Raw genomic sequence first — 25903 nt, 5'->3', positions numbered from 1 at the left:
TTTGGTCATATTTGCACGTTTTGTGAGATTTAAGTCTCCAAACAAAAACACACTTGGAGGTGAGTGGGATTTAATTCATGGTTCTCAAAGCACCGAGAAATTACACTGAACAAATTCAACAGCACCGTGTCGTTCAACAAGCAACGTCCCGTATCGTAAAGCAGGATTAGCAGGGCAAGCCACCTTTGGCCTTGACTCTGGCTTTTCAGTCACAAAACTAGCTCAAGTTAATGCAAGTTCAGTTGCTATGGTAACTCAACACAGCAGTGAAAAGCCTGTCTTGAATTAGCCTAACGCACTGAACCAGGATTAAACTGTTTCATAACACAACTCAGAGCTAATGTGAGTACACAAAGCGAAGTGTGGTTTGTGTCATGACGTTGAAGCACAGACCTGAAACGTCCAGCACCAATTGCATCAGTTCACAGTTACAGAGAACATGTAACAACAAACAACATGTCCAGCTGTGTGTTTCAAACTGGACTCTGGTCTGGTGAATTATTTTATAGCAAGAAAATAATGTTGTCATTGCTGTTGAATTTTTCAAATGTAACTTTTCAATGATTTGTGTTTGATTTTTTCTTTTTTTTTTTGGGCTGCACTGTTGACCCTTTACAGAGCTTAAACATGAAACACCGCGTGTGTTCTTTTAAATACATTTTCAGTATATTATAACAGCTCATTTCTCTCTGCATGTCCACTGCAGCTTCAGGGTTTTACTTCCCTTAAATTTACTGCGCTGTATTTTTGTCTCATGTTGTTATTGTGCTGTGTTTTCTTTCATAATGTCAATTTCATAATTTCTTTTTGCTATTCTTTAAAAAGCCAGATTTTATTTTCCAGAGAGCTGCAGACGCTGTGTAGATGAATGTGGCAACACCCTGTGGCCGAGGTAAAGTCGTGCTCAGTGTTGAAATTCTGCTCCCCATCATGAAAACAATTGTTTTACTTCAAACCAATGTAAAGCTGCTTTGATGTTGTTATATTCCATTGTTTATGTGCACCTGATAACTCATCTGCCTGTTGTCCTCTGTGCTGTCGTCTTTATGCCTCAGTGCTGAAGATGGCCCATGTGACCACTGGGTGGCAGGAGAAAGCAAGGAAAAAGAATGATCACATCACACACTGAAGGTATTCACACTGATAACTTCTGAAGTGTAGAGGGAAGGGAGGAGTTCATTGTGTATTTTTATGGTTTCATGTTAACAGGCCATAGTTACAGAAGTCACAGAGGACAAAGATTTGGCTAAAGAAGAACTGTTTTTATATGGAGTGCTGATGATTCATTTCTTGTTAAGTGTTGTTCTTAGTCCTGTTTATCAGCCATCTACAGACAACCTGCCCCACCAAACCTGACGAAGGTGGAGGGACTGTTGTATGTGTTTGCTGTCAGGGGCTCCATGGCAACAGAAATGCTTGAATTTATGTGTCATCTACACATTCATAATATAGTTAAAACAAAAATATGAATCAAACGGTGTGACGCGTTTGCAAAGGTTGAGCGTGATAAGTTTCTCTAGAACAGGATACACAAGCCCTTTGTGTGTCCTGTTGAGCAGCGTTTCGGGGGGATTTCTTCCTCTGTACGCAGAATGGAACAACCAGCAGTGAATGGGGAGGGGGGGTCTTGACGTTTGTGGAAATCCACCTCAGTGAAAGGAAAGGAAAGGAAAGGAAAATGAAAGCCAACAAATATGAACAAATGATGCATCATGTTTCATTTTCTCCAACATGTTAAAGTGCTTGGTTTTCACTTGAAGATGATGTGAGTCAGCTGAAGTTAATGGACGTATCAAAGATTTTACAGCTGGGATAAACAGTATCTTCTCCTTTTACCTTAATGCAAGCATGCAGCTGAGGAAATAAGAATCTTTTTCCCCTCATAGAGCGGAAATGATTGGTAAATTAATTCATATTTAATATTGTCTGTTGATAGAAAAAAATAAATCAGCAGCTAATTTTATTCAACAGATTTGACGTTTCAGTCACTTTCAGTGAAAAACACCAGCCATGTTCTAGTTCAAGTTTCTCCGATGTGAGTGTTTGCTGCTTGTCCATGTTCTTATTCACTGAAAAAACACTGAATTAAAACGTGGACAAAATGGACAAAAGCCGTAGGAGGACGTTGCCTTGATCTCACAGTTTTTGGACGTTCCATGGACAGTTTTCATTCGTTGGTCTAAAACCAGATCCTGGTGCCAATGAGTCACAGATGTCTGTTGCTATGGGACTTCCACAGCCTAAGCCTTAGGTGATCTGCAAACATAGAAATAAATGAAAAGACTATAAATGGGAATAATTTTGAAATAAAATGTACGGCTTTCCATCTTAGTGAGGGACAGACAACACTGTCAGTCCAGCTGAGAAATGTTTCAGGCATTAAAAAGCATTGAATTGTCTCAGTTTTAACTTTTAATTAAGTTTTATAGGATTTTTAAGGATTTTATCCTCAGTGTTTAGTTTTTCTGTGACCTCTGTATTTCCCAGTATCATAAAGTTATTCCTTTTAAACTTTTTGTTTCAATGAGGGTTAAGTGCTCATGCTTTTTCCAGAGCTTCTGACTGCGCCGCATGGCCTTTCTCAGCTCAGTTGTCATCATGTGACTTTCAACAAGTACAGAACTTCTGGGTGTGATTGTAACCCCTGAGTCTCGTTTGCTGAAGAAGCCTATTGGATATGAACAAAAGCTTCTGAAAACGCTCGTAGACGTTTGTTCCCAAAGTTAAGATCAAATCTCTGCGCTCTCGTGCGTTGTTTAATTTGAGCTGAAGACGTTAGCGGCAGCAGTCTCATGTTTCAGAACACGGATGGTGTAATATAACAAAACTCATATTCATCGTAGCTACGAAGAACCACGTCACATGACTCAGAGCTTCCATCAGCCGTGTTCTCGTTCTTTGTGGTCTAACTGGTGATGTGTCAGAGTCTGCAGTCGACTGGTGGTTGCAGACAGGTGTAGCAGACAGCCCCCATCACTCCTTACAAATACGCAGAGTCAATCTCATTGTCGTTAGGTGTGATGCTGGTATCAAAACAACATTCTGCTCATACAGAGGCTGTTCCACATTCCTCACCTCGCTCATATCAGGGTCGTGTCTGTATGAGTCACCGCTCAGTGCTTTTCTCTCACCTCAAAACTCCACTTGCTCGCTGCCAAGCCTGCTTCCTGTCCTCCATGCATTTTTTGTCCCCATAAGGAAAAAGGAAGGCGCGGCGGTGTTTTTGTCTGATGTGATGTCACATTCTTGATGAAGTTAATGATTCAAAATTGAGCCGAGATGAGTGAGTCCTGCTGATGTCAAATAGAAAGCCACATCCTCCTCAAGTTTGGCTCACTGGAGTGTGGCCTTTCCCAAACCAGTGTAGGGCTAATGATTCGCTAACTCTTTGCCTTAAAAGTAATGCTGGGTTCCGTTACTACTGAAAGGAGTAAACTAGTTAGCTGGACATGCTATGCACCTAACATCAGAGAATATGTTTTTCTAAATTTCCAGGTTCATAAATGGCAAAGACACATTTTTATCTTTCTCACTCTGCCCTGAATGTGGGGACTTGTTTGTGTCACAGTCCATGTGTCCAACCTCATTTAAGAGGAATTTTCTAGGGATTCTGCAATAATGGTTCCGCTGTTTGGCATCACACCATCTCACATTCCTCTGTTGCCTCCAGCAGCAGCCGGAAGTGGGAAATAGATAAGGGCACATTTTTTACACTGCACAGGGGGAAAGGGACAGAGGGAGGGGGGAAATGGACAGGGGAAGGGGTACCTTTAGATTGAGCCCATTCTTCCAGTCTGCACCAATGAACAAATATTTGCTCTAGATGAGTTTTTTTTTTCTTCACTGTAACAAATTGTTGGTGTAATGCCAGTCTGTCTGAATTCTGACATCCTTTTCTAGCATTTCCTCTGCCACTTTACCCCTATAAACCACAGACAATGTTTGTCCCTGTTTCTCTAGGTGTCTTCTATTTTCCATTGAAGCTCTGATGTGAAATAATTTGACATTTCCAAGGTTTTCCATTCTTCAGCTGAAGCTCCTCAATGACAACGGAATTCATTGACAAAACAACTGTATTCCTTCCTGTTTCTGTTTGTGGCTTCCTGGTCTGACTCCTACTTTAGTTGGACTTAAAAACTATTTAAGGTAAAACTATAAACCTGAAACATGACTAATTGTAATTTCACTGGAACTTTGTTTTTGACGTCCAGAGAAAATGTCAATGACCATAGACCATAGTATTTTTAAAAAATGACCCGACTTTTCCTGCATGGAATAGCCAGCCCTTTATCACGAACTCTGATGTACCAGCAGGGGAAAACCGTTACTTTCACACTTTTAGAATATTTAAACTCTAGTAATGCTTAATGAATAAAATTAAATAAATAAACAAAATGTTTAACAATAACTAATAATGACATAAGGAATAATAATTAGTATATATTAACATATTAAGATAAAATGTTGGTGAATGAGAAACAGAAATATGGGTAATGTGGAAAACTGACTACATACAATATGCAGCATTTGGTATATGAAACATACATTTCTGTAAACGGGTCTCTGTTTAATGTCAGAGGTGTGTCCTGACTGACGGCCCTGATAAGAGGCCTTTAAAGTCAGCAGAACAGAAACACGTCGGCCCAGCCTCAGCTATGTGAACATTTAAATAATACGTGGATGTCAGACTGGTCCTTCGCTTTGACCACGTCTTTGTCCGAGTTTCGTAAGTCTCATTCCAAATTCGTCCTAATCCATCCTTTCTTCCCTGTGGCATCCTGTTATCAGATGCACGTACTGTGTTGGTTCCCTGTACTTGTACATGCCTGTGGATTTGCATTATATAATCCATTCTATAGCTGATAAGAGGAAGGAATACCTCAGGCTGTTTGCATGACATAGTGTAACTGTTTGGACTGTGTGAGCAGCCGAGCTGTGGTCAAATCCATGATGTCTGTTTTTGTCACTGGTAAGAGACAGTATGTTTGTGTGTGTGTGGGATTGTTTGTGTGTGTGTGGACTTGCACTAAATGCTTAGTGGTGTGTGTGTGGGCAGCAGAGAGCTGATGTGGCAGTCACGTTATGAAGGTCAAGGCACGTTCCTGTTGTTTGTGTGACAGTGAAGGGGTGTTTGAGACGATTGTGCCATGACCTCACCTCCTTGCTGAGGGGGGCGGTGGGATTGTGCTGACAGCTCTCCTTGACTTCATCATCCTCATATCATATGGGTGGCACATGCAAACCCTCTGTGTGTTTAGATGGTCTCTTCCAGATGCCCAGAGCCTCTTGGGGGGGGGGGGGGGGGGGGGGGGGGGGGAAGCAAAGGAAAACACAAAGAATGCCACCATTGCCTCACAGATCCTCCGGTCACTTCTGAATAGGCAATAAAAGTATGATGAACTCTTGTAATTTTGATATTTAATATTCAAAACTGCTAATAGTTGATAATGAATGAATGACAAAGTAACACAATCGATCATGTGGCATTTTATGTTAATGTAAAATTGAAAATTTGTAAAATTGCTTTTTTTTTTTCCAAAGTCAAGAATGAGCCAATGTGAGCCAATGACAGTGAGTCATACAGCCTGTATGATACCAGGATGCCGGTACTAGCTCACCTAAATGGAACGCAGCTGTCTGGTGCAAAACATGTCTGTAGGAGGTACATGAATGTAAACTGATAATTAATACTCGTGCACACACAGTAAGGATTCGTTTATGTGTGTGTCTCAGTCATTATACACCAGTTTATAGTTTTTATGAGACTTTGGCACAGAAGTATAATAATTTGTCTTTACTCTGAAACTGCACACAGACTGTGTGTGAAATTCAAACTCTTGACTTTTTTTTTAGATTTTTTTTTTTAAATCATCAGCATGTGATGGAATTTCACTCAGCAGTCTTAACTTTTTTCCTTTTACTTTCTTTTACTCTTTTTTTCTCTCGTTACATCATTTATTTTTTTAAGTTACCGCAATTTCTCTCACATTCTTTTGGTTTTCTCACTTCGCCCTTAGACATGTCCTCACACACACACACACACTAATGTGATACACTAATATGTGCAAACCAACCAAATCAGGGTTTTTCATCTTTTGTCTTTCACTTTTGAAGAAAGTCTTTACGTTTATGTTTAATGTTCCACATATGCTAGTGGAGCATATGGAGCAAAAACACTCCCTTCTTTATTGGCATGAAAAATCCACTTTGACTCCTCTTTACAGACACTAAAACCAGCCTACAGCGTAGTGTGCTGGCTCTTCTGAAAACCTCCTCACCTCTCCCTGCCCTTCTTGGCCAGCTGGGGGCGCTGACAGGTTTGTATGTACGTTAAGGTCAGTGCTGGAATGCGAGGAGGGCAGGTGGACTATGTGTGCGTTGTGTAACACCACTGTTCTGCATAGACAGATGAGGACACAGAGGTGGGAGGGGCCATTAGACATGGGATATAAGTAGGCGTCCTGGCTGGGACATGAACACAAAGCACCTGTTGCTGCTCAACACACAAGACTTTTAAGACTCGTCTACACCTCTTGGAGTGTGTAAAGTGACTGCTCCTGCTTTTACGCATCACAACTTCACACATCGAGGATGATGATGGATTCCTTCATATGCAAGACCCTGACTTTGATCATCATCTGCGTGGCTCTGCAAGAAGGTGAGCAAATGTTTTTTATATTTCTTAGGGTTTTAGTTCATCCAGTTACAAATTATGAACTTTCTTTCACAATATATTCATTTTGGCTGCTCATGTAATAAATGTCATGTAATAAAATCTTGACATAGACAGGTTTAAATAAAGGTTTCAGGGGTTTGCAGTTTACCAAAATAAGTAATGTTACAAAATTGTAAAAGTACAGATTAATTCAGCCTCTCACCCTAGAAAGAGGAGATGAATGAGCATTGGGTTCAACCTTGTACTTACTTAAGTATAACCCACATTTTATTGGAGAGTAATACATACAACCACTTCTAGTGAGCTTGCAGGATTGTTTGACTTGGATCAAGTTCCTTGATTTATAATACCTTAAATGGATTCCACTGTTGTCACAGCCCGTTTGTATTTACATGTGATAATCACTAACTTGCACAGTCATACAGCAAAGGATTAGTCGGCGCTTTTTAATCTCGGAATTTCTTGTGTTTTTCTAGGTTGTGGACTCCCCTTATCAGACCGGGCAGAGCTGCCAGCTCAGGCTCCACGCTCACAACACATCAGGACCAAACGCTGCTCCTGTAACAGCTGGGATGATAAAGAATGCATCTACTTCTGCCACCTGGATATTATCTGGGTCAACACGCCAAGGTGAGGCTGCTGAGTGCTTCAGACCCCTTACACATAGCCCCAACCTTAGGTCCCTGGCCCTAACCCCCAGTAGCACTCAGGGATTATTTCTAAACTAATCCCAGATTTGAACATCTTTTCACCAGTGTCTTAATCATTTTCAATTTCCTTCACAGTAAACTCCTTCCTTATGGTCTGGGAAGTCCCCCGTCTCGCCTTCGCCGTTCAGCCGACCGTTGCAAATGCCTGAACCCAGCTGATAAAACTTGCTCCGGCTTCTGTCGCGAAAGGTGAGCGCACTTCCCTCCCTACATTTCCTTCTTCCATCTACAAAGACCTAAAGCAGAGCAGACCCATCCCATCACGTACGCTCCTTCGGATGCTAGATAGTATCAAAGTAGTTTTTTTGTCTCCTTCCAGTTTCAGTCTGAGCCTGAGAGGTATGTTGATGTAGAGGACGAGTCAGTGAGGAGGCAGAGTGTGATTCAGTGTGTGATAATGGTTTAACAGTATGAGGGTAGGTTGGCCCGTGGAGAGAAAGGCCCGCATTTCCTTGGTGCCTTGCAAGAAATCACAAAGGTTTATTAGCAGTGCTGCTATTTCTGGAAAGTTTAGATTTCTGCTTTTGCTCACGGCAAATTTTTTTTGGCGTCTTTGAATTGCTGCAGTCATGAAACCACCCGAATGGGTTAGTCACCATCTCTAGATGTTATCCTAAGTGGTGTGCGTAAGACACACCCTGCATTTCTGCCCATGAGGCATCTAAAAATATATTAGTTTGGAATTTCAAGGAAATTGCTCAGTTGACCCTGAACTAATTTTTCTTCAAGTAACACAGTAATGCAAGACAATATCCCCCATTTGTAGAGGTTTAATTCCCTCAGGCAAGAGAGGGTTATGTCCATGTCTTAATGCTGTTGTTGTTTCTGTCCACAGCTCTCAGAATCCAAAGACTGAAATTGTGGGCCCGTTGGGGAAATCTGAGCACAGCAACAAACTGCTTGCATCTTTCAGGTAAATGAGGGCGAATTAACAAATCAACTTTTAAATCCATACTGTGCTGTGTTTGATGGTCACTGCTTAGACATCTTAACCACGTCTGACCTGTATTCCTCTTTTATTTTTTCTGCAGATCTGTGGTTAAGTCCAACATAGCTGGAGTCAACAGGCTCAAGAGCAGAACAAGGAGGTAGAGGACCGAATGAAAACCAGAAGTGGTTCAATCAGCCATTTATCTCAGCCTCAGCTGACCTTGAATCCCAGCACCAGGGTTTTCAAACAGGTCAAGAGTCTTATCAACTCTGGGGATGCAGAGATGGAAAGACGGAAGGCACAGAAAGCATGGGATCAAACGTTTGATCAACAAAACAGAGCTTTGGCAAACTGACATCTCCCCAAGATAGATGCCTCATGGGTGAAGCAATGTTGGGTGGAGACGTTCAGAGTCGTTTCTTGAACTTTTCTGAATTTAATAACAGTCTGCGTGCCAAGGAAGGATCTTGCAAAGACAAGGACATGGAAACAGACTTCAGGACTAATGGGAAACCACATAAAGAAATGTTACAATGACCAATCATGAGCAGTTATTTTATTTTATTTTTTTTGTGGGAAAATCTCTGGTTGACCTGTCCATAAGGACAGTTTTAGATCCACAACTGACCCACACTGTGGATTATAGGATCAGTACATATTCCAGAGTCATTTAAACTCTATATTTAGTTGGGAATTATTTGTCCATGTTTACTCAAATGTCTTTGAAAGAGAAATTTTGTCACTTCTAACCTTTGGTTTGGTTTCTAATTCCTCTGTATCAGAGCTGGAATCTGCTGTCCTGCCTAATGTTTATGGCAAATTAGCAAACCAATTTTTTTTTATTTTTTAGTTATAAAGCTTACTTGAAGATGGCAGCTTGAACACTCTTTGGCACACACTGTCACGGTGAAATGAAGGTCATCTCTTTGGGAGTTATCTAACAAACAATTAGCATTATACAAGGTCCATTGTCAGCTCCTCTACACACACATATACAGTACACTTTCTACCAGCATAACAACTGCAGTTGGTCTATTGTGTTTGCTGAAGTGTTTATTGCATAGCTCCGGTTTAATGTTTTGATTGAAGATAAGCCAGAAGGTTTCAATGATGTATGGCTTTGCCAAAAAATGCAACAGTTGTTTTTCTCCCCTGACAAATGTCCACTTACCCACTCTCTATTAGCTACTGGGAAATGTCTTACTTGTGTTATTCATTTCAAAAGGAATTTATCCGTGGCCCGCACTTTTTCTGTGCCATGAATCCATTCACTCCACCTGCCCTGTTTGACTGCAGTCACCAGGAACCGACAGACACATGGACATATAAGCCGTCATTGTGACAATATTTATCCTCAATGCTGTTTAGGATGGACAGCTTACTGGTCTAGACGTTTACTGTTGAATGCTGAGTGATTGAATTTATTTATTCTCTAACTTATTCAGAGATGTATTTATAATTGAATGATGCAGTACATTGTGCATGGGGAAAATAAAAGTACTCTGTCAGAATGGTGCTGCTTTGTTTCATTGCTGTGTCACTTATTGGGTCTTTGGCTACGACTCACATGTTGCAGCAAACACCTGGAATTATTTGAAGTGTTATTTGAAGTATTCAACACTGGTATGACAGTATGCTCTGAAGGGATCAGTTAACACGCTGAATTTCCTCTGGGAACATACAGTACTGTAATGACCCTGTACACAACATTCTAGATCGATTTAGTCACGTGTAGCTGATGAAAATGGGCCATAATTGTTGGCCTGATTCTTGCCGGACTTAAACAAAATTTAGTCTTGTTAAACTGCTTTCTGATCTGAATAAAATAAAAGTCACTGAGGGCAAAATACAAGAGGAGACAGACTAGACCTAAAGCTACTGCTATGACAAGGATGTAGGTGAAAGGCAGGGTGCAGAGGAGCGTAACGGAGCTGGGAGAGAGAGGGGCAGGAGGAGCAGAGTGGTTTACTTTCATGTCTCCTGCTATTGCTGGGATGATTTCCATAACTCACCTATTGCATCTTTAAATAAATCCTATCGTCAAGACCTGAAGGAGAGAATTTCTCCCCAAAGGAAGGAAATAGCACAGAAACAGTAAAGTTGTCTGCTTAGCTTCAGTGTGTAACAGCTCAGGCTTCATATTTAAGGTAGATCTGAAGGTGTGTTATTGATCTTCTCATATCTCTGAGCAAGAAACTTATTATGTAGCTCTCAATCAGCTGTCAATCAAACTCTGACGTGAGCTAAACAACTAGACCAAGAAAAGACCAAGTGTCGCATTTTGTAGATGTGTGATTTTAACATGAACAGAACTGGAGTTTATGTTTAGTTCACAAAAACACACACAGACACATGGTCGGTGCATCATCACCAGCTAGCTTACAGCTAACATACATCTGATACATGGTCTCTTTGGGATGAATGAACCCATCCTGTGTGATCTGAGCTGAAAACTCATTTTGCTTTCTTTGCAGCGTGATTTGCTTCAAGTCCAAACAGTGTGATTCTGATTTCTTCACATCAGTCCTGACAACGCGCTGACGATACAGGATGACAGCAGCCAGTCAGTGAGTAACTTGTCACTCTGTATAACTTCATGTTTACTGGTCTTGGTTTATTTGTATAAAAACAGTGTGAACACAAACTGGACCAGGATTTTGGATGATATGAACTGAACAGGTGTGAAACTGCTCTCAGATCATTTTTTCCTTCTTGCTTTGCAGGACTCTATAGGAAGTCCAAGGGCAAGGCTTTTGTGGACAGTTATTTTGTAAGAGTACGACAGATTAAGCCATTTACATGTTGACAAATGTGGCTCAAATATCCAAAAGATCTACCACGCCAGTCTGACCCATTTCGCTCATCCCTCCACTCCAGTGATCAAAGTCTATAACATCTGTCACTGACTTTGTTATAACAAACCAAAAGTATTTAAAGAGAAATCTGTAAAAAATAAATGGATTTTGATGTAGTTGAATTTGAAGGTTTGAGAGTGTAACTGCATTAAGAACCAATGTTCTAATTAGTACCAAGCTGAGTTCTAGGTATAAGCCTGTACATTAAAATGCTGAGGGATTAAATGGCAGTGGTCCCCTCCTGTACGATGCTGTCCATAAAACCCTTTCGAGCCTGACTGTGTAGAAAAAAAAGCAGGTGTGTGTGTTTCAAAGTTGCATTCTGAAGCAGTAAACAGGCACACAGTGAACCTGCAGGCAGAGGCGCAGGGAAAGCAAAATACAAAGAAGTATGTGGTTACTACACATAGGATTTCTTTGTCTGCAGTGTAACGTGCGGTGCTTATCTCTTCATGGTGGGTAGTCTGTCCTCTCGTCGCTCCATAAGCTGATGTTTACTTTAGATTAGGCTCTTCACAGAAAATGTTTATTAAAGAGGATGCTGGAGACTATTGGCTTCCTGTTATCTACAGGATGTCCTCAGTTACAGGTCAGGTGTCTAAGGAATGACAGATAATAAGAATATGTGAGTTATTAGCACTAATCAAAGTTGGTCACATCTTAACTTTATGGTTTATTGCTTATATTTTTGTGTCGTGCTCAGTGAAACTGATAGGGTATGGAGTGGAGGGACTGTGGGATGAAAAACAAACCGGACGCAGTAATAACATGCACCTGAGTCTCCATTAGTTCATGTAGTGACTTCCTAGTTATTTACCCTGACGTCAGTGTGAACTCTCAGACCCCCCAGCGTGCGCGACAGAGTGTGAATAGCTGACTAAGAGTGTGGAATGAAAACAGGATGCTTTTTTGCATTCCTCCTGGATTCCTTTAGCACAGGAGAGAACCCGGAGCGGAAAAGAAACAAAGGAAAAACAGGAGCATGTCTGCTGTTTGCGCAGGGAACTGATATGGGCTGGAGGCAGGATTGCGACTGCAAACCTAATCACGCTGTTGTCATAACAGTAGTTGCATTGTTTTGCTTTGTTTTAGTCCTTATTTGATATTGTTACCCTGATGGGTTTTCTCCTTAAGATGCAGGTTGATGGTGAATCATGATTATGTGATTGTAACTGTTTGTGAAACTCTCCCTGAGCCCCTGCCCGTTGTTTTTGACTCTGTCTGTGATACATGTAGTGTTAGGGTTGTGTAACTCATATTTCATTGCTTAATTAACAATGAAATGAACTTAGGCACTGTATGAAATTTACTCTTGAATAATGACTGGTGAGTGTAGGAGGAATTAAATCTTATATTGTAGTTTCTAAAACGAGATCTTCCCTAGTCCAGCCACACTGGCAGCTGTGTGAGGCTGCACTTTGAGCTGCGGTAAATACTAATGTCAGAGACCTAACATGATGATGCTCATGATGACAGTGCTAATATGCTGATGCTAACAATAGCTGAGTAGCCCTAAACACAGAGTACAGATGAGGCTGATGGGAATTTTATTAGTTAGTACTGGACAAAGTGAAAGTTTGACCTGATGATGACAACATATGAGATGTTAGTCATTTGTCTTTTGGGTTTTATGAATAGTTGTACAAAATGTTGTGTTGAAGATATTTCAGTCTGGACCAAAGTGGTGGACCGGCTGACGCTGCCATCCATAGAGCCACGCCACAAACATGGCTGAAAAGTCAGATCCATCTGATGTAACCTTCATATTTTTGCGGAATAATCATTTTCACAGCATTCATGACTGTACAGATCAGAAATGGAATCTCCAAGTTTGTGGTGAAGATATAAAAAGACTGAACTTGAATTTTAATACAGGTCAACTTTATATGACAACATTTTCTGTTAAGATGCATAATAAAGTGAAGGAGGACTCGACTTTTGGTAAATATAACATGAAGTGAGATGGGAAAAATACATTTGCACTTTTGTGATTTAAATTATGGCAAAAGTTTCAAAAGTTTTGCAACATTAATCTGGACACTAAAAATTCTTGCCACATCAACTCTTTTTTTTTTTTTTGCTGTTGCTGTTGCTGTTGTACAGTTCCAGTCCAAACTGGCTGCGATTACAGTAAGAGCCGGTGCTGGTACATTCCTCCTCTTCCTGGTTTTGTTTGCAGGGACCCCAAGCAGCTCGGGGACAGACTGTGGACAGACTGGCCTATCAGCACCGCCGGTCCAAACATGCCTGCTGATACCAAAACATCAAGTCTAGCCATAACCAAGCAGCCAGGTCCAACAGGAAGGAAGCAGGATTGTGCAGGGACAGAAGGAGACGTTGTTCCACTGCACAAATAGGTGACTTTCCAGTCATTTCAGAGCAAATGTCATGACTTCAAAGAACTCGCCCACAGTGAATAAACACTGACATAGATGTTTTGAATTGCAAGCATTTCCTGGATGCTTCCACACCGAGTTCAAAGGTGAGCCTCATTAAGCTGCAGCAGGGTAATCATTCAAAGCCCAGAGTGTTTAACATTAGTGTATGTGGTCGATATTTCCTACAGGATACGACCTGTATGTCATTTTTCTTCCAATAATGGCCTCAGACCACCAGACATTCCTTCCCCAGCTGTAAACACACGTTTTTATTTTATAATCCAACCTTGCCTGCATGCCTGTACTGGAGGGCATTCTTCACATTATGGTCTAGATAGTCATCACATCTTCTGTGTCCAGGCACACGTACACCAGATACAGTGATAGCCGCTCACAGCGCATCTGCGTCTCACATTGCAACAGTTTAAACAATCTGTGAAATTCTGTAAACAGCCACCGTCCTCTGTGCAACGCGACAGATTCAGATCTTAATTTGCCATTCACACACGTGACGATGTCCATCTGCTATCTCAGCCGGTAAATATAGAGCAGGTGAATACGTGATGAACTGTGGCAGATCAGTGTGAACGAGGGCAAAGGGACAGTGTTTGTATGCACGTCCACTAAGACCTGGTGGTTGAAGAGGATGGAATGAACAATTGTGATTGAAGTATGTGCAAATACTATCTGCTATCCTAGCTGCGTCCCGGCTGAGTGGGCCCCTGTTGGTTTATATCTCATGCTTACCTAGCATGTGCTCAGGGACAGATGCAAGTGGGTGGTTAAGGAAGTCTACCACTGCAGTGAATGCAACACTTCATATTTCAAGAAAGTTATAAAAATTTACGAAGTTTTTAACGTTGATATATATATAGTTTGTTTTTTATAAGTATGCGTAAAAGTTACAGCTCAGTTTAAATCAAGGATGCCTTGGATGCATCTTATACTTCTTGGCAACTGTTTCGATGCAGCTTTTTGAAGGTGAAGTTAATAAAATTGCCCTGATTTCTTTTTCTCTGTGTTTTACAACAGAGTTGAAAAGATTTGGTGACAAAACAGCACCGACCTGACTGAGTGCAATAACTATCAATAGCCTGAGGATGACTGAAGGTACGTGACAGCTCACTCTGATTTGCAGCTTTCTAGGCCTGTATGATAAAGTCAGTGAGAAAAACAAACAGTGAAACGGCGTCTGCTTTCTTTGGAAAGCCTCAGAGATCACTTCCATTCTTTCCAAGTACAATGTGCACAGTCATGCAAGGCCACAACATCTGTTTACTGCTTTGTTTTACATTTACACCCTTTTAGCTACCCCAAAAGTGAGTAGAGTTTGACATTTAACACCAGTGCTACTACTCTAGACCTTAAACACTTAATAGAGACCTAATTCCTCAGTGAATGTAGGATAGAACTTGTAGAGGCTGCAGGCCTGAATTCATGTTAATGTTTAATACTCCACACTAGAGAAATTATGCATTGGTGTCTCATATTCAAAACTTATTTTTTTCCACAGAGCAGTGGATTGTTGTTTCTTGTCTCTGATAATAAGAGAAAAATATAGGATAACGTTAGCTTTACATTTTACATTCTGCGTTTGGAAAACAGTGGACTTTCATACTTTATTATTACATTCAAAACAAATGAGAAAATTCCACACAATCTACACTGAAAAACTTTACCTACGTAGCCTAAACCAGTAGTTAATCAGTAGTCCTGATAGTCCAGTAGTCCTCTTTCTTCTTTTCGGTATCATATCAGAATATTGCCCTGTCATGGAACTTGCATGTGTCAGGGATAGCGTCACTCAGGTTCATCACCTTTCAGACAGCATTCTTCACATATGGTGGTGAAAACACAGAAAATGCCGTACCTACTTGGCTACACCTTCACTGATTCTGACGGAAAGATATAATCAGTTTTGGCCAAACGGTTTCTCTGAAGTTAAAAGAATTTCTGTCAAACTGTCTATAACCGTCACATCTATTTTTGACTTTTGTTTCTATTTGACCTTCTGAGAAAGTGACGTTCTGTGCTCCGGCATAAGATGACAAAGATCATATCACTGGGGAAGCAGTATGACCGTAAATCTGCTACCATTTGGAAAACAAGTGCTGCTTTGTTAGATGAGCTGTGAGGCGAGGAGACGGAGGTCTGCAGGAGTGTGAGCGTCTCCAGAAAGTCAAACAGACGCTGTGTGCCCGTTTCACTATGATTAATGAGCAGATACACTGCATTACATTGATCCAATGCTCGCTTTACTCCCTGTCTCTCTCTCCCTGAAGCTGGAGGTGGTGGGAGGGTGTAGAGGATTTATGGACCATATAATGGTTAGAGTAGGTGAGGAAGTATTTAATAAACAACTGAGTGGACACCCCACATGGACAAGAAAAGGAGGTAGAGATTCTTATCATATGACCTGCATGTGCAGCTGGAAATGCAAAACACTTATTTCCTTTTGTGGAAATTGTCTGTGTGGATGACATTAACAAAGACATTTCCCATACATGAATCATATGTTTAAAAAAAAAAAAGTTTTGAACATGAGACACCAATGCATAATTTTTCTAGTGTGGAGTATTAAACATTAACATGAATTCAGGCCTGCAGCCTCTACAGGTTCTATGCTACATTCACAGAGGAATTAGGTCTCTATTAAGTGTTTAAGGTCTAGAGTAGTAGCACTGGTGTTTAATGTCAAACTCTACTCACTTTTGTGTCTCAGTAGTTTCTCAATCTGTCTGTGACACTCAGTCCCAAGACCACTGGTTTCTGCTAAAGACAAAAACTTTACAGTCTTATTTTCAAAAAATGTCCAGTGATTTCCTGAAACAGCAGGGCACTGTAGTTTTTTTTTGTTTTTTTTTTTAGCAAATGTTACTCAAACAGGACCAAAAATTTGTTGGGGACCATTTTCACCAGCAGATTAATGCACAGTTGGTTCTCTAGTGAGTATTTCTGGCAGCAGTGCACAGTGTATGTGGGTCAAAATAAACTATAGCGTGTGGTAATGAAGTAACATGTCACCCAGTGCAACAGTGGGGCTCACTGATGTGTTTTTAATAGTTTCTGGACAAACAATGGAGCTCTATGGCACAGAGGATATCAGACTTTGATACACACACAATACTTGTTGGTAGCAACAGTTCATTGTTTTTGGTCTTTGCATGAGATTTGTTGACTTACTCTTTAAAGGTGGAGTGGAAAATGGTGAGTAAGAAGGGTTTTTCATTTTTAATTTCCATGGATTTTGATTAAATATAATAGCTATAAATATATGTTACAAAATTAGTAAGGAATTCATAGACCTTTTTTGATTTGTCGCAGCAGGAAAAGCACAGGTGTAACTGATAAGATTAACGGCGGCTCTGTCCCATTAGGTGTCTCAATAAACCATCACAATGAGCCAGCATGCATCGCCTCAGCTCGCTGGAACTGGCTCACCTGAATGGAATGTGGTCATCGTTAGTATTATAAATTACACCTGTGCTTTTCCTGCCATGACACGTCAAAATGTCTGCTGTGAAACAAGTCTGTTACTGTCACTCCACAAATTCCAGCATGATTATGTTTTTGGTTTTATCTGTTTCTTCTATCTTTCTTTCCAAAGAATTTAAACAATTCATGAGACAAACTGTTTTAGTTATCACTGCTGAACGAGGAAGACAGCTGAATTTTGCTAAACTGAATCAGAACACTATCGTTGCCGTATCAATATCAGGCAAAATAGACAAATATAAACTCTTCAAGGAACTTCTTGTAATTTTCATACACTTGTCTGGGAAGGCGACACGAGCCAAGACAAAACATGAGGGCATGACTTAGTTCTCACAGGAGTTTTCAGTTTTACTTTCGACTGCAAACCAGTCAAAGCAACTGACAAACTAAAATAAAACTGCTGTACGGTAAACTCATTTTTTTGGATCTGTTTTTAAAACCTAAAACCATAAAAAGAAACAATAAAGCAAGTGAAACAGGTTGCACTAAAGTCAGTGTCGTGTACTTTTTGCAAAGTGAGGCTAACCACATCCTGATGTTAGCTCTGTACCTAACCACAAAGACACAATATTGATGCATTTCATAAAATGTTGAAGTATTTCTTAAATTCCCCCTCCGTCAGTAGTGTCCCCCAAGCACAGGGGTGTTGCATTCATGTGAAGCAGGGTGTTCATTTTTACTAGGTAAATAAGGGTTAAGGACTTCTCCTCTTGGACCTGTTTCTCTCTAAACCTGTGGTCACCATGGCACCACATCTCTGTAATTCTGCAGAGCGGAGGACACCCTGACCCACTTCTCAACTCATCTAATCAAAGCCATTACCTGTGCCTCAGGCGCCTCTGCCCGTCTTGAAGCTAATGTGCTACGGCCAATGGGAGATCAGAGGATGGGAGCGATTTGCATGGCAATGACACCCTTCATTTGTGCTGCCTACTCAAACCGCAGTAAACACAATTAAGCGGCTAATCTTCAAACATTAACGCTGCCTTCAGGTAGTATATGACCATGATCCTCAGCATGAGCGCAACTAATGGCCCACACATTACCATCTTATCTTGTTTTAATGTGACCAGGATTCGTCCTTTATTTCTCTGCCTTTCTTCTAGTTGGATTTTTCCTGTTTTAACATGTTCTTCTTCCAAAAATGTGGGAGGGAAAGCCATTACAATGGCCTTGTTCACGCAAGAATGTAAATTCCAATGGGTAAATTCCATCGTAGCTCAAGACACTAACATGTCATCATTGTACATGTGGGGGAAAACTGAGCTAATGCCCTCCTGAGAATGTTTATCCCCTTATAAACATTACAGATACAAGCCTGCACCTTGATCTTATCAATCTACACTCTCACAAATTCCATAACTTCAGACACCTTTGTTTTATTTTCTAGCCTAAATATGTCTGACACTCTGCAGATATTTGGGTAACTAATTATAGTCTTAGGAATCTCCCCTTAAAACAAAAACTCTTGCCTCAAACAACCTGTTTTATCAAGTTTCCATGATGCTCCTATTCTTCTGCACATGCTCACGTCCTTAGCTTTATCGAGCGGGGACGCCCAGGATGATAGCCTTTATTCCTGATGACAGGAGAGGGGGTGGCAGTAGAGAGGGTGGTTCCTCAGCTGAGGTTTGATAGGTCTGGTCATGCCATGGCCAAAATATGGAGAATATAACTGAGCAAAGAAAAACAAGTAATCTCAAAGCTAAAACTACTAAAATGACTTGTATTTTTCTTTACAGCTCCCTCTGCTTCTTTCTTACTGATCAGATTCCCTCACTGTCGTCTTTGGGGGTTACCCTGCCAGTTCCCTTGTTTGAGCTGTCTGACCTTTGGTTTGCAGGGATTTTTCCAGGCATGTGTTCCCTGTGGCTAACGAGTCTGTGAGTGACAGCTCAGCGGTTCAGACGTTGTTCAGTGCATGAAACGCTAAGTTCAGACAGGCCAGGATCCTCCTGGTGGCACTGGAAGCCTGTGGCACCACGTCCTACATTTTTGTTTTTCTTTCCTTTTTATGTAACAGCGTCCATCAAGGAGGTTATGATTTTTGAAATACATTCAAAATACACTCCTTACACTCTTTGTGTTATTGGTATGTTAATACGATCCTCTGTGTGTCCCGTCTGCAAACCATTGCTCTTTTGTTGAACAGTTAAATGAAGTGAATGTTGCAAATTATCTAATTATCTAATTATCTATGGATCCTCAATTGCTCAATATTTGTGTTTTTTTCCAGCTTAGAGTATGCCGGGTTCCTCGGCCCAGCACCAGGCCACATACAACATGACGGTCAGATACTGCCTCCACATGTGGCCGAATTCTGGCACACACACGGAAAATCTTCCTGGCTGTCAGCCATCACTGGATGATAACCAGCCAGCACCAGCCCAGATGTGGAAGCATGTGGGTCAGACTTGGGCTGCGGACCCAGGCATATATTGGACCAGAAGCTTTCATCAGAAAAAGTTTGGTATCTGGCACTGTCAAGATTGCTAGTTATTTATTAACAGACAACAGTGCATCACTGAAAAGATAGATGCTGATAATACTGGGGGGATTTTTTTTACCTAAAAATTTTAAGCCTGTTAGCTGATTGAATTTTGATGGCAAAAGGGAGCCTCTGTATTACAGAGGATGTTATAGGCTGCAGACTCAACATTGGCCTTAATAAAATAAGCTATGCAGCTCATGACAAAATAATGTTTTTCTTGGACTAGTTGATCGGTTATTATCTCGGCTATCTACAGAGCTTATTACACAAGAAAAAGCTGAGAATCAAAGTCTTATCTGTGTGAACAGTAAGAAGCTTCACAGAGTCACAGTTTACATTTCCAATCTGGTCCATGAGATTACATGCAACTGGTGCTTGAAAGCATAAAACATCTCTTTTTAAAGCACTATAGTCAATATTTTTATATTAATTATGGCTCACATGAGTATAGGAGCAGCTTGTAGAGACAAATCCACAAAGAATGATCACTCAATTCTCCAGTTCCACTGAGCATCACTGTGCTTCCTACCGCCTTTTAACTTAGTGTTTTCTGGCCCATCAGTTCACTGTTAGGTTCAGTCACTGCTCTCATCAGTGTCATCTCCTCTGAGCTTTAAAAACCCATTGTACACAGCCTACGTCAGCAACAAGGTGAAAACAATGGAGTCATTAGCCACTAAAGAGACAGATACTTCTCTGCAGAGGTGGTGGAGACCGAAACAAGGCACGATAAAGTTTATTTACCAAAATGTCTAAGCATTTATTGAGTAAATGTGCAATAGAAATGAAATTTGACATAGTATAAGGATGTCACAGTTAGGTCACCTTGGCTGAAATCAGTGTCAGCACCTAGTACAGAAAGAAAATAGAAAGTCAAATGCTGACTTGATTTGTATGTATACAACTAGATGAAACAAGCAAATTACTACACTGCACTTTTTCCTTTTTCATCTTTCATGCTGATATAAGTAAAACGTATTCTTCATTAGCTGAGAGCTTTCAGAATGGATGACTTTCTACAGCTTGAGGGTGTCATCTTCCAAGTGGTGATGCCGGGAGGTGAAAACCAGAGCTGACCGTAAATTAAACTTCCCCACCGTTTCAAGATTATATGGTGTGAATCTGTTTGACACTAATAGTATTCATAGTGAATGTGGAGGACATTTCCCTGACCTCCCAAGACAGGGACAAGGATAGGAAAGGTAGTCAGTCAGTGAGTCAATAAATATTTTGGTCGGTTATATGAACCTGCTGTAAGTTACATGCAGCCTGGTTCTTTTAAAGCTGAAGAGTAGAATTCAGGTTCGTCTGCCATTTTTGTTTAATTTTAACTGGTCCTATTTTGCTTAAACATTAACTGACGGTTAAATCACCTTCTCCTTTAGCACTACAACATTGGCTATGGTTGGTTATCACATGAAAGGTTCTTGGGCCTCACCAATAAGCTATAAAGATGTGAATTCCCCAACAATAAAGCAAACACTACTACTTGAATGTTATGACTAGACACTGTAACGCTCCCAGTGAGTGTAATGCATAAATCTTCTATCCACCTGTCTGGCCATCATAAAACGGTGTTTGCTCGGTGCAGTCACGCTGCTGAACAGACGATGTGTCATCCCTGACAGACAGACTCGGTCCAGTCCTGACAGAAAACCTAATTTGCTTTGTGTTAAATTTGTCACTCGTCAGATTCTCAGTATGACCTTTGTGTTAGATTTGCTCAGATAAGGCTTTTGTACTTTTCCTAAACCCCTTGACAAGTTATGGAAAAATACTATTCACTTTGACTGATTCACTTAGACTCAAACCTGGTTTCAGGGTTTTAGAACTGCTGTAATAGGACTGTTTTTAACCTAAGTGGTGTCAGCCCACTGCAGGTGACGTTTCTAGAGCTCTGTGGTCCTAGCTGACTGCTCCATCAGATATTCGTTTTGTTTCTCAATTATCCCGGCACTCATCAGATTCTCAGTCACTTTAAAACAACAACAAATCTCATCTGCACCTATCTTTTCAGATAAAACTGACAGGAAAATTGGGCAAGAACTCACATTTGAGGTGAGATTGCATCATTAGCGATTTGTGTTGTTCCTTTGATCCCCTAAAAGATTGTAGTATCAGCCTTCAGGCTCATACACTATCTAAGTTTTTCAATATTTCTCTAATTGGAAATTTCAGTCTCTCGTGTCTCTGTGAGCCACATCTTAACTGAGCTCATTACCTACTTTCTTTTGGTGGTTTGCGGTTGTCAGCTGTGTCAGCTGGCTGCATAAAAATAGCCACTTATGGTGTCTGGTGCTGATTTCTTTTTGAGTGCTTTGTAGGTATAAGGATTCTCAGACAACTTCAGGATCCCTGTCCGACAATAGCATCCACATATTTTCCAGTTGTGTGAAAGAGTGTTTTCTCCTTCAGACACCAGGTGCACAAACTCAGACGCCACACCCCTGTACTTCATTGTGTGATAAAGTCAAATTAATGTGCTTATTCCACCAACAAGGGAACGTGAGCAGGGCTTGCAAATGACGCAGTGAAACCAGACATAATACCTTGTTTGTGTTCTGTCCACCGACACTTTGTTGAACTGACGCTAAAAGATAAGGTGTCACACATTTTTTATTTGCCCTGAATAACAGTGTCACATTTCACCTTGCTAATATATATTTCTTTTGTTATATTTTCATGTCAAACATATTATCATTTGTATGTATATATGTGTGTGTGTGTATCTATATACATATACATATACATATACATACACATACACACACACACACACGTATATATATATTGATATATAGATATAGATAGATATATAGACACACACATAAACACTCTACTCATCAAAATAATGTAGTGGAGTGAAAACTGTAAAGTTACACTTTGAATTTTGAAATCTTAACTTAATTTAACTTAATTGTAGCTGAGTAGAAATACTGTATAAAGTGGTTTCAAGAAAAGTATAAGTGCCTCAGTTTTAATTGCATCCCACCAATATATCTATGTGTCCTTTCTGTTTTGATGTTTGAATTTCCTGTTTTTCTGCTTTAACAACCCAGCTATCCAGTGGGGACAGTTGAAGCCTTTCTAATCGTCAGTTAGTTAGTTTCCACTTGTCCCAACACTTGTTGACGTAAAGCTTATATCGCATCCCATTAAGCCAGCAACATTAGTCGTATGGTATATTGTGGCCTAATTTGCACTGAAATAATCAACAGATGTCCAATTAGCTTTATTGGTTAAAAACACTGTTTATTTCAGAAGGTCTCTAAGTGTTGCACGGTACAGCTCGCAATGAACCTGATTGATGAGGAAATGATGTTCAGTGTCAGTGCAGTCATTCATGTACTGATGTTGTCATTCCAGCTTCTAAAGGTCAGTAAAGAGGGTTATAATCATGAGTCACCCTTGGTGTGTTTTTCAGGATAGCTTGGCATTGCCTTATCTAATGTTTGAGTGAAGCTGTGATAGGGCAGTTTATAATCAGCCTCTGTGCCCACAGTGATGAGCGTATTGTTTTTCTTTCTGTTTCCTGCATATTGACACAAGGGAAACGGAGGCGGCTCTATTATCAGGTCAGTGGCTTCACACTTGCAACCAAATATAACCCACATTTGTACTTTTGCAGTTTCACTTTTTCCAACTGTACGTAACCGTTACGACAGGAAACTAATTCTTTTTTTATTCCATTTTATCTGACAGTGATAATAAATAGTTACTTGGCAGCTTTTGGGTTAGTTGTTAGCTTAGCTGACCTTCCAAATTCAAAGTAGCCACAGGAGGGTCACCATCTATTTGGGTTAGCCAATACTGTAGCTAGATATTAGGCTGCACAAGATCAGCCACAATTACAAATGACTGAAAGTCATGATCATTTAGTTAACATCTAAATATGTGCTGCAGTCCAGTAAGTCTGAAAGCTATAAATGTGTGATGACCCTTAAAATCAGAGTGCCAAGTAAGGAAAGGATAACTCTGTGGTTTCATACAAGCCATTATCAGTGTAACGCCATCAAAGCACTACCCACACTGCAGGCCGTGTGTTCACTACATTTATTTTTCCATAACTGTTTTTCAGGGACATGAGGAGACAGGGACAAATCCCAGCATACAGACAGGAAAACACATTCATCACGGGTGCATGTGTGAGAAGTTTAGAGTCTTCCATCCCCCCGAACTGTGTTGTCTTTTCTCTGTGGACAGAAAATGTATGCAGACATAGGAGAGAACACACAGACTTTACTTGTATCATAAACGTTAAAATTTGTTTTTGGATGGGGAAAAGTGATTTCTCCTGGCAAAAATCCTTTTGGCCATCAATGTTCTGCTTCAGTTCTAATCACAGAAATGCTAAATCTGGTTCACGACTTTGAGTGAGGGCGCAGCGTGAAACTCCTGCGAGCCGTCTGATATCTATTAATCTGTTCTAAAATCTGACAGGTAGTTGAGTGAGTTGAGCAGATAAGAATCAGCGCAGCTTCCCTCTTATTCATCCATAGAATTTATGGTCAGATCGTCCAAATTTGTCACAGGAAATGAGCATCTAAAAAAAGAGACACAACAAAAGCTGAAATATAATCCAGCTGACTAATTATAAATTTACAGAAGAGGGTGAATCTAATCAAAGAGCGCATGTATTGTGAAAATTCTATTCACCGTAAAACGGTGGGACTATCTAGCATATTTATAGTCTGCCTTTTCAGGGTTCAGAGACGCAGGTTTCCTCTGTTTGTTCACTGTTTCTAAGTTTAATATGAGGGTGTTCCATGCAAGATCCCAGTGCTGATTGGCAAATTATTCTTTTAAGAGGAAATGTATCCATGGTGGGATGTTATACGGGACAAAACTGAATCTGCCTTGTGGAAAATCACTAGAAACAGAAGAACATGTACAAAATGTTCAAGAACAGTGTGTTTCTGTGACTCTTATGTCTACTGGGGATTTTACTGTAAGATCAGCCAGTAAGAAGTATTAATGACCATAATGATGATCATCATTCATAAATAAAGTTATTAATTAACACATCTTTGCAGGGAAGCTGTGTTTTCACAACCTAGTTTCTATCTATCTATCTATCTATTAAGCTGGGAAATTTTTTTCATGTATTTGATGAGTTTGTTCAATTTCAGACAACTTAAAACTGTTCTTAAAAGAAGGACAGTTCGGTTATTTCTGACATCTGATGAGTATTAAGGGGATAAAAGGGACTGGGCACACTGGTCGATGTGCAGCTTTTAATAGTGCAAATAGCCAGCCAAATATTTCAACACCACTGTGTCTTCATCAGAGTCAAAATGGACAAAGCAATAAGACAAAGACATATATAGTGAGCCTATATAACATGTACAATTGTCATTGGATAATTGGTTGAACAGGATTTCAGATCTAGTGGATAGTGGATCCAAGGCTGGGAGTTGCCATAGCCAACATCCAAGTGCCACATCCTATTCTCCAAAACTTTAGTGATGCTGCTGACCCATTGTTAGCCTGTGTGAAATGTCAAACAATAGCATAATTCACGTTTTCTATGTGTATTGCAGTTTTGTGTTCAGATATGCTCAGATAAGCTCTTTTAGTTTGTACAACATAAACCAGACCACAGACACATTTCAGCGTGTAGACAACTTCTGCTGCTGTGGTTTGTGAGGGGTTATTAATATGTTTATGGTCTAATTACGATTTTAGGAGCCAAACTTTCTGCATAATCACTCAAAGAGTTGAACTGCACGCCCATGTAATGAGAGCTGTATAACTCCTTCTACCTTAAGCCAAAAACTTATCAATGACCCCTCGTATGTGAGGTTTTATGCTACATTTTTTTTTATCAGTATGTGGATGTGTTTTATCAGTATATGGATAAGAAGTGTAGTTTTAATTATAATAGAACACTGTGTAAGATACATGGATTTAATATATATTCACTGAGCAGTTTTCCTGAGTGGGAGTTAAGTTTGCCATGTATAATGCCATTGGACTGGATTAATTTCCTTGTCTTGTTTACTTCTAATTATCTAGACATGTTGTGTTATGCTTGCTGATTGTGTGTTTATGTTATGAAGGAATACAGCTTTAAGAGGTAGAAATACTGACTAATACATGCTGCAAGTCATTTAGGACATTGCTGTCATTAGATAGAACTACATCACCTTTTCTTTCCTTTGAATCTTACTGTTCCAGCTCTTTGACAATAAGAGCTCTGTCCTACTTACACTTGAGAATCAAATCATAAAAAGGCACTATAATTAAATACAGTAAGAGGGCGGGAATCCCAGTCTACGGCTGTGAGACTAGACTGGGTCCACCTAAAGGTCACAAGCACGCTTGCTTTTGTCTGACTTTTCTTTCATACCCAACAGTTCCTCACACG

At 40.3% G+C, this 25903-nt stretch overlaps 1 protein-coding gene across 1 annotated transcript; it reads left to right on the top strand.

Moving 5' to 3' along the window:
• The first annotated feature begins 6491 nt into the window (after nt 1-6491).
• edn2 (endothelin 2) lies at nt 6492-9828 on the top strand. The gene is made up of 5 exons (XM_041053019.1): nt 6492-6658; nt 7153-7306; nt 7462-7575; nt 8222-8299; nt 8418-9828. Exons 1-5 carry the CDS (start codon nt 6592-6594, stop codon nt 8476-8478), a joined length of 474 nt encoding a protein of 157 aa, XP_040908953.1. The 5' UTR covers nt 6492-6591; the 3' UTR covers nt 8479-9828.
• The last annotated feature ends 16075 nt before the right edge of the window (nt 9829-25903 follow it).

Source organism: Toxotes jaculatrix, chromosome 13 (assembly GCF_017976425.1).
Source record: "Toxotes jaculatrix isolate fToxJac2 chromosome 13, fToxJac2.pri, whole genome shotgun sequence".
NCBI lineage: Eukaryota > Metazoa > Chordata > Actinopteri > Toxotidae > Toxotes > Toxotes jaculatrix.
Note: the sequence above shows the minus strand (reverse complement) of the source record. Positions and strands in the feature narration are given on the sequence as shown.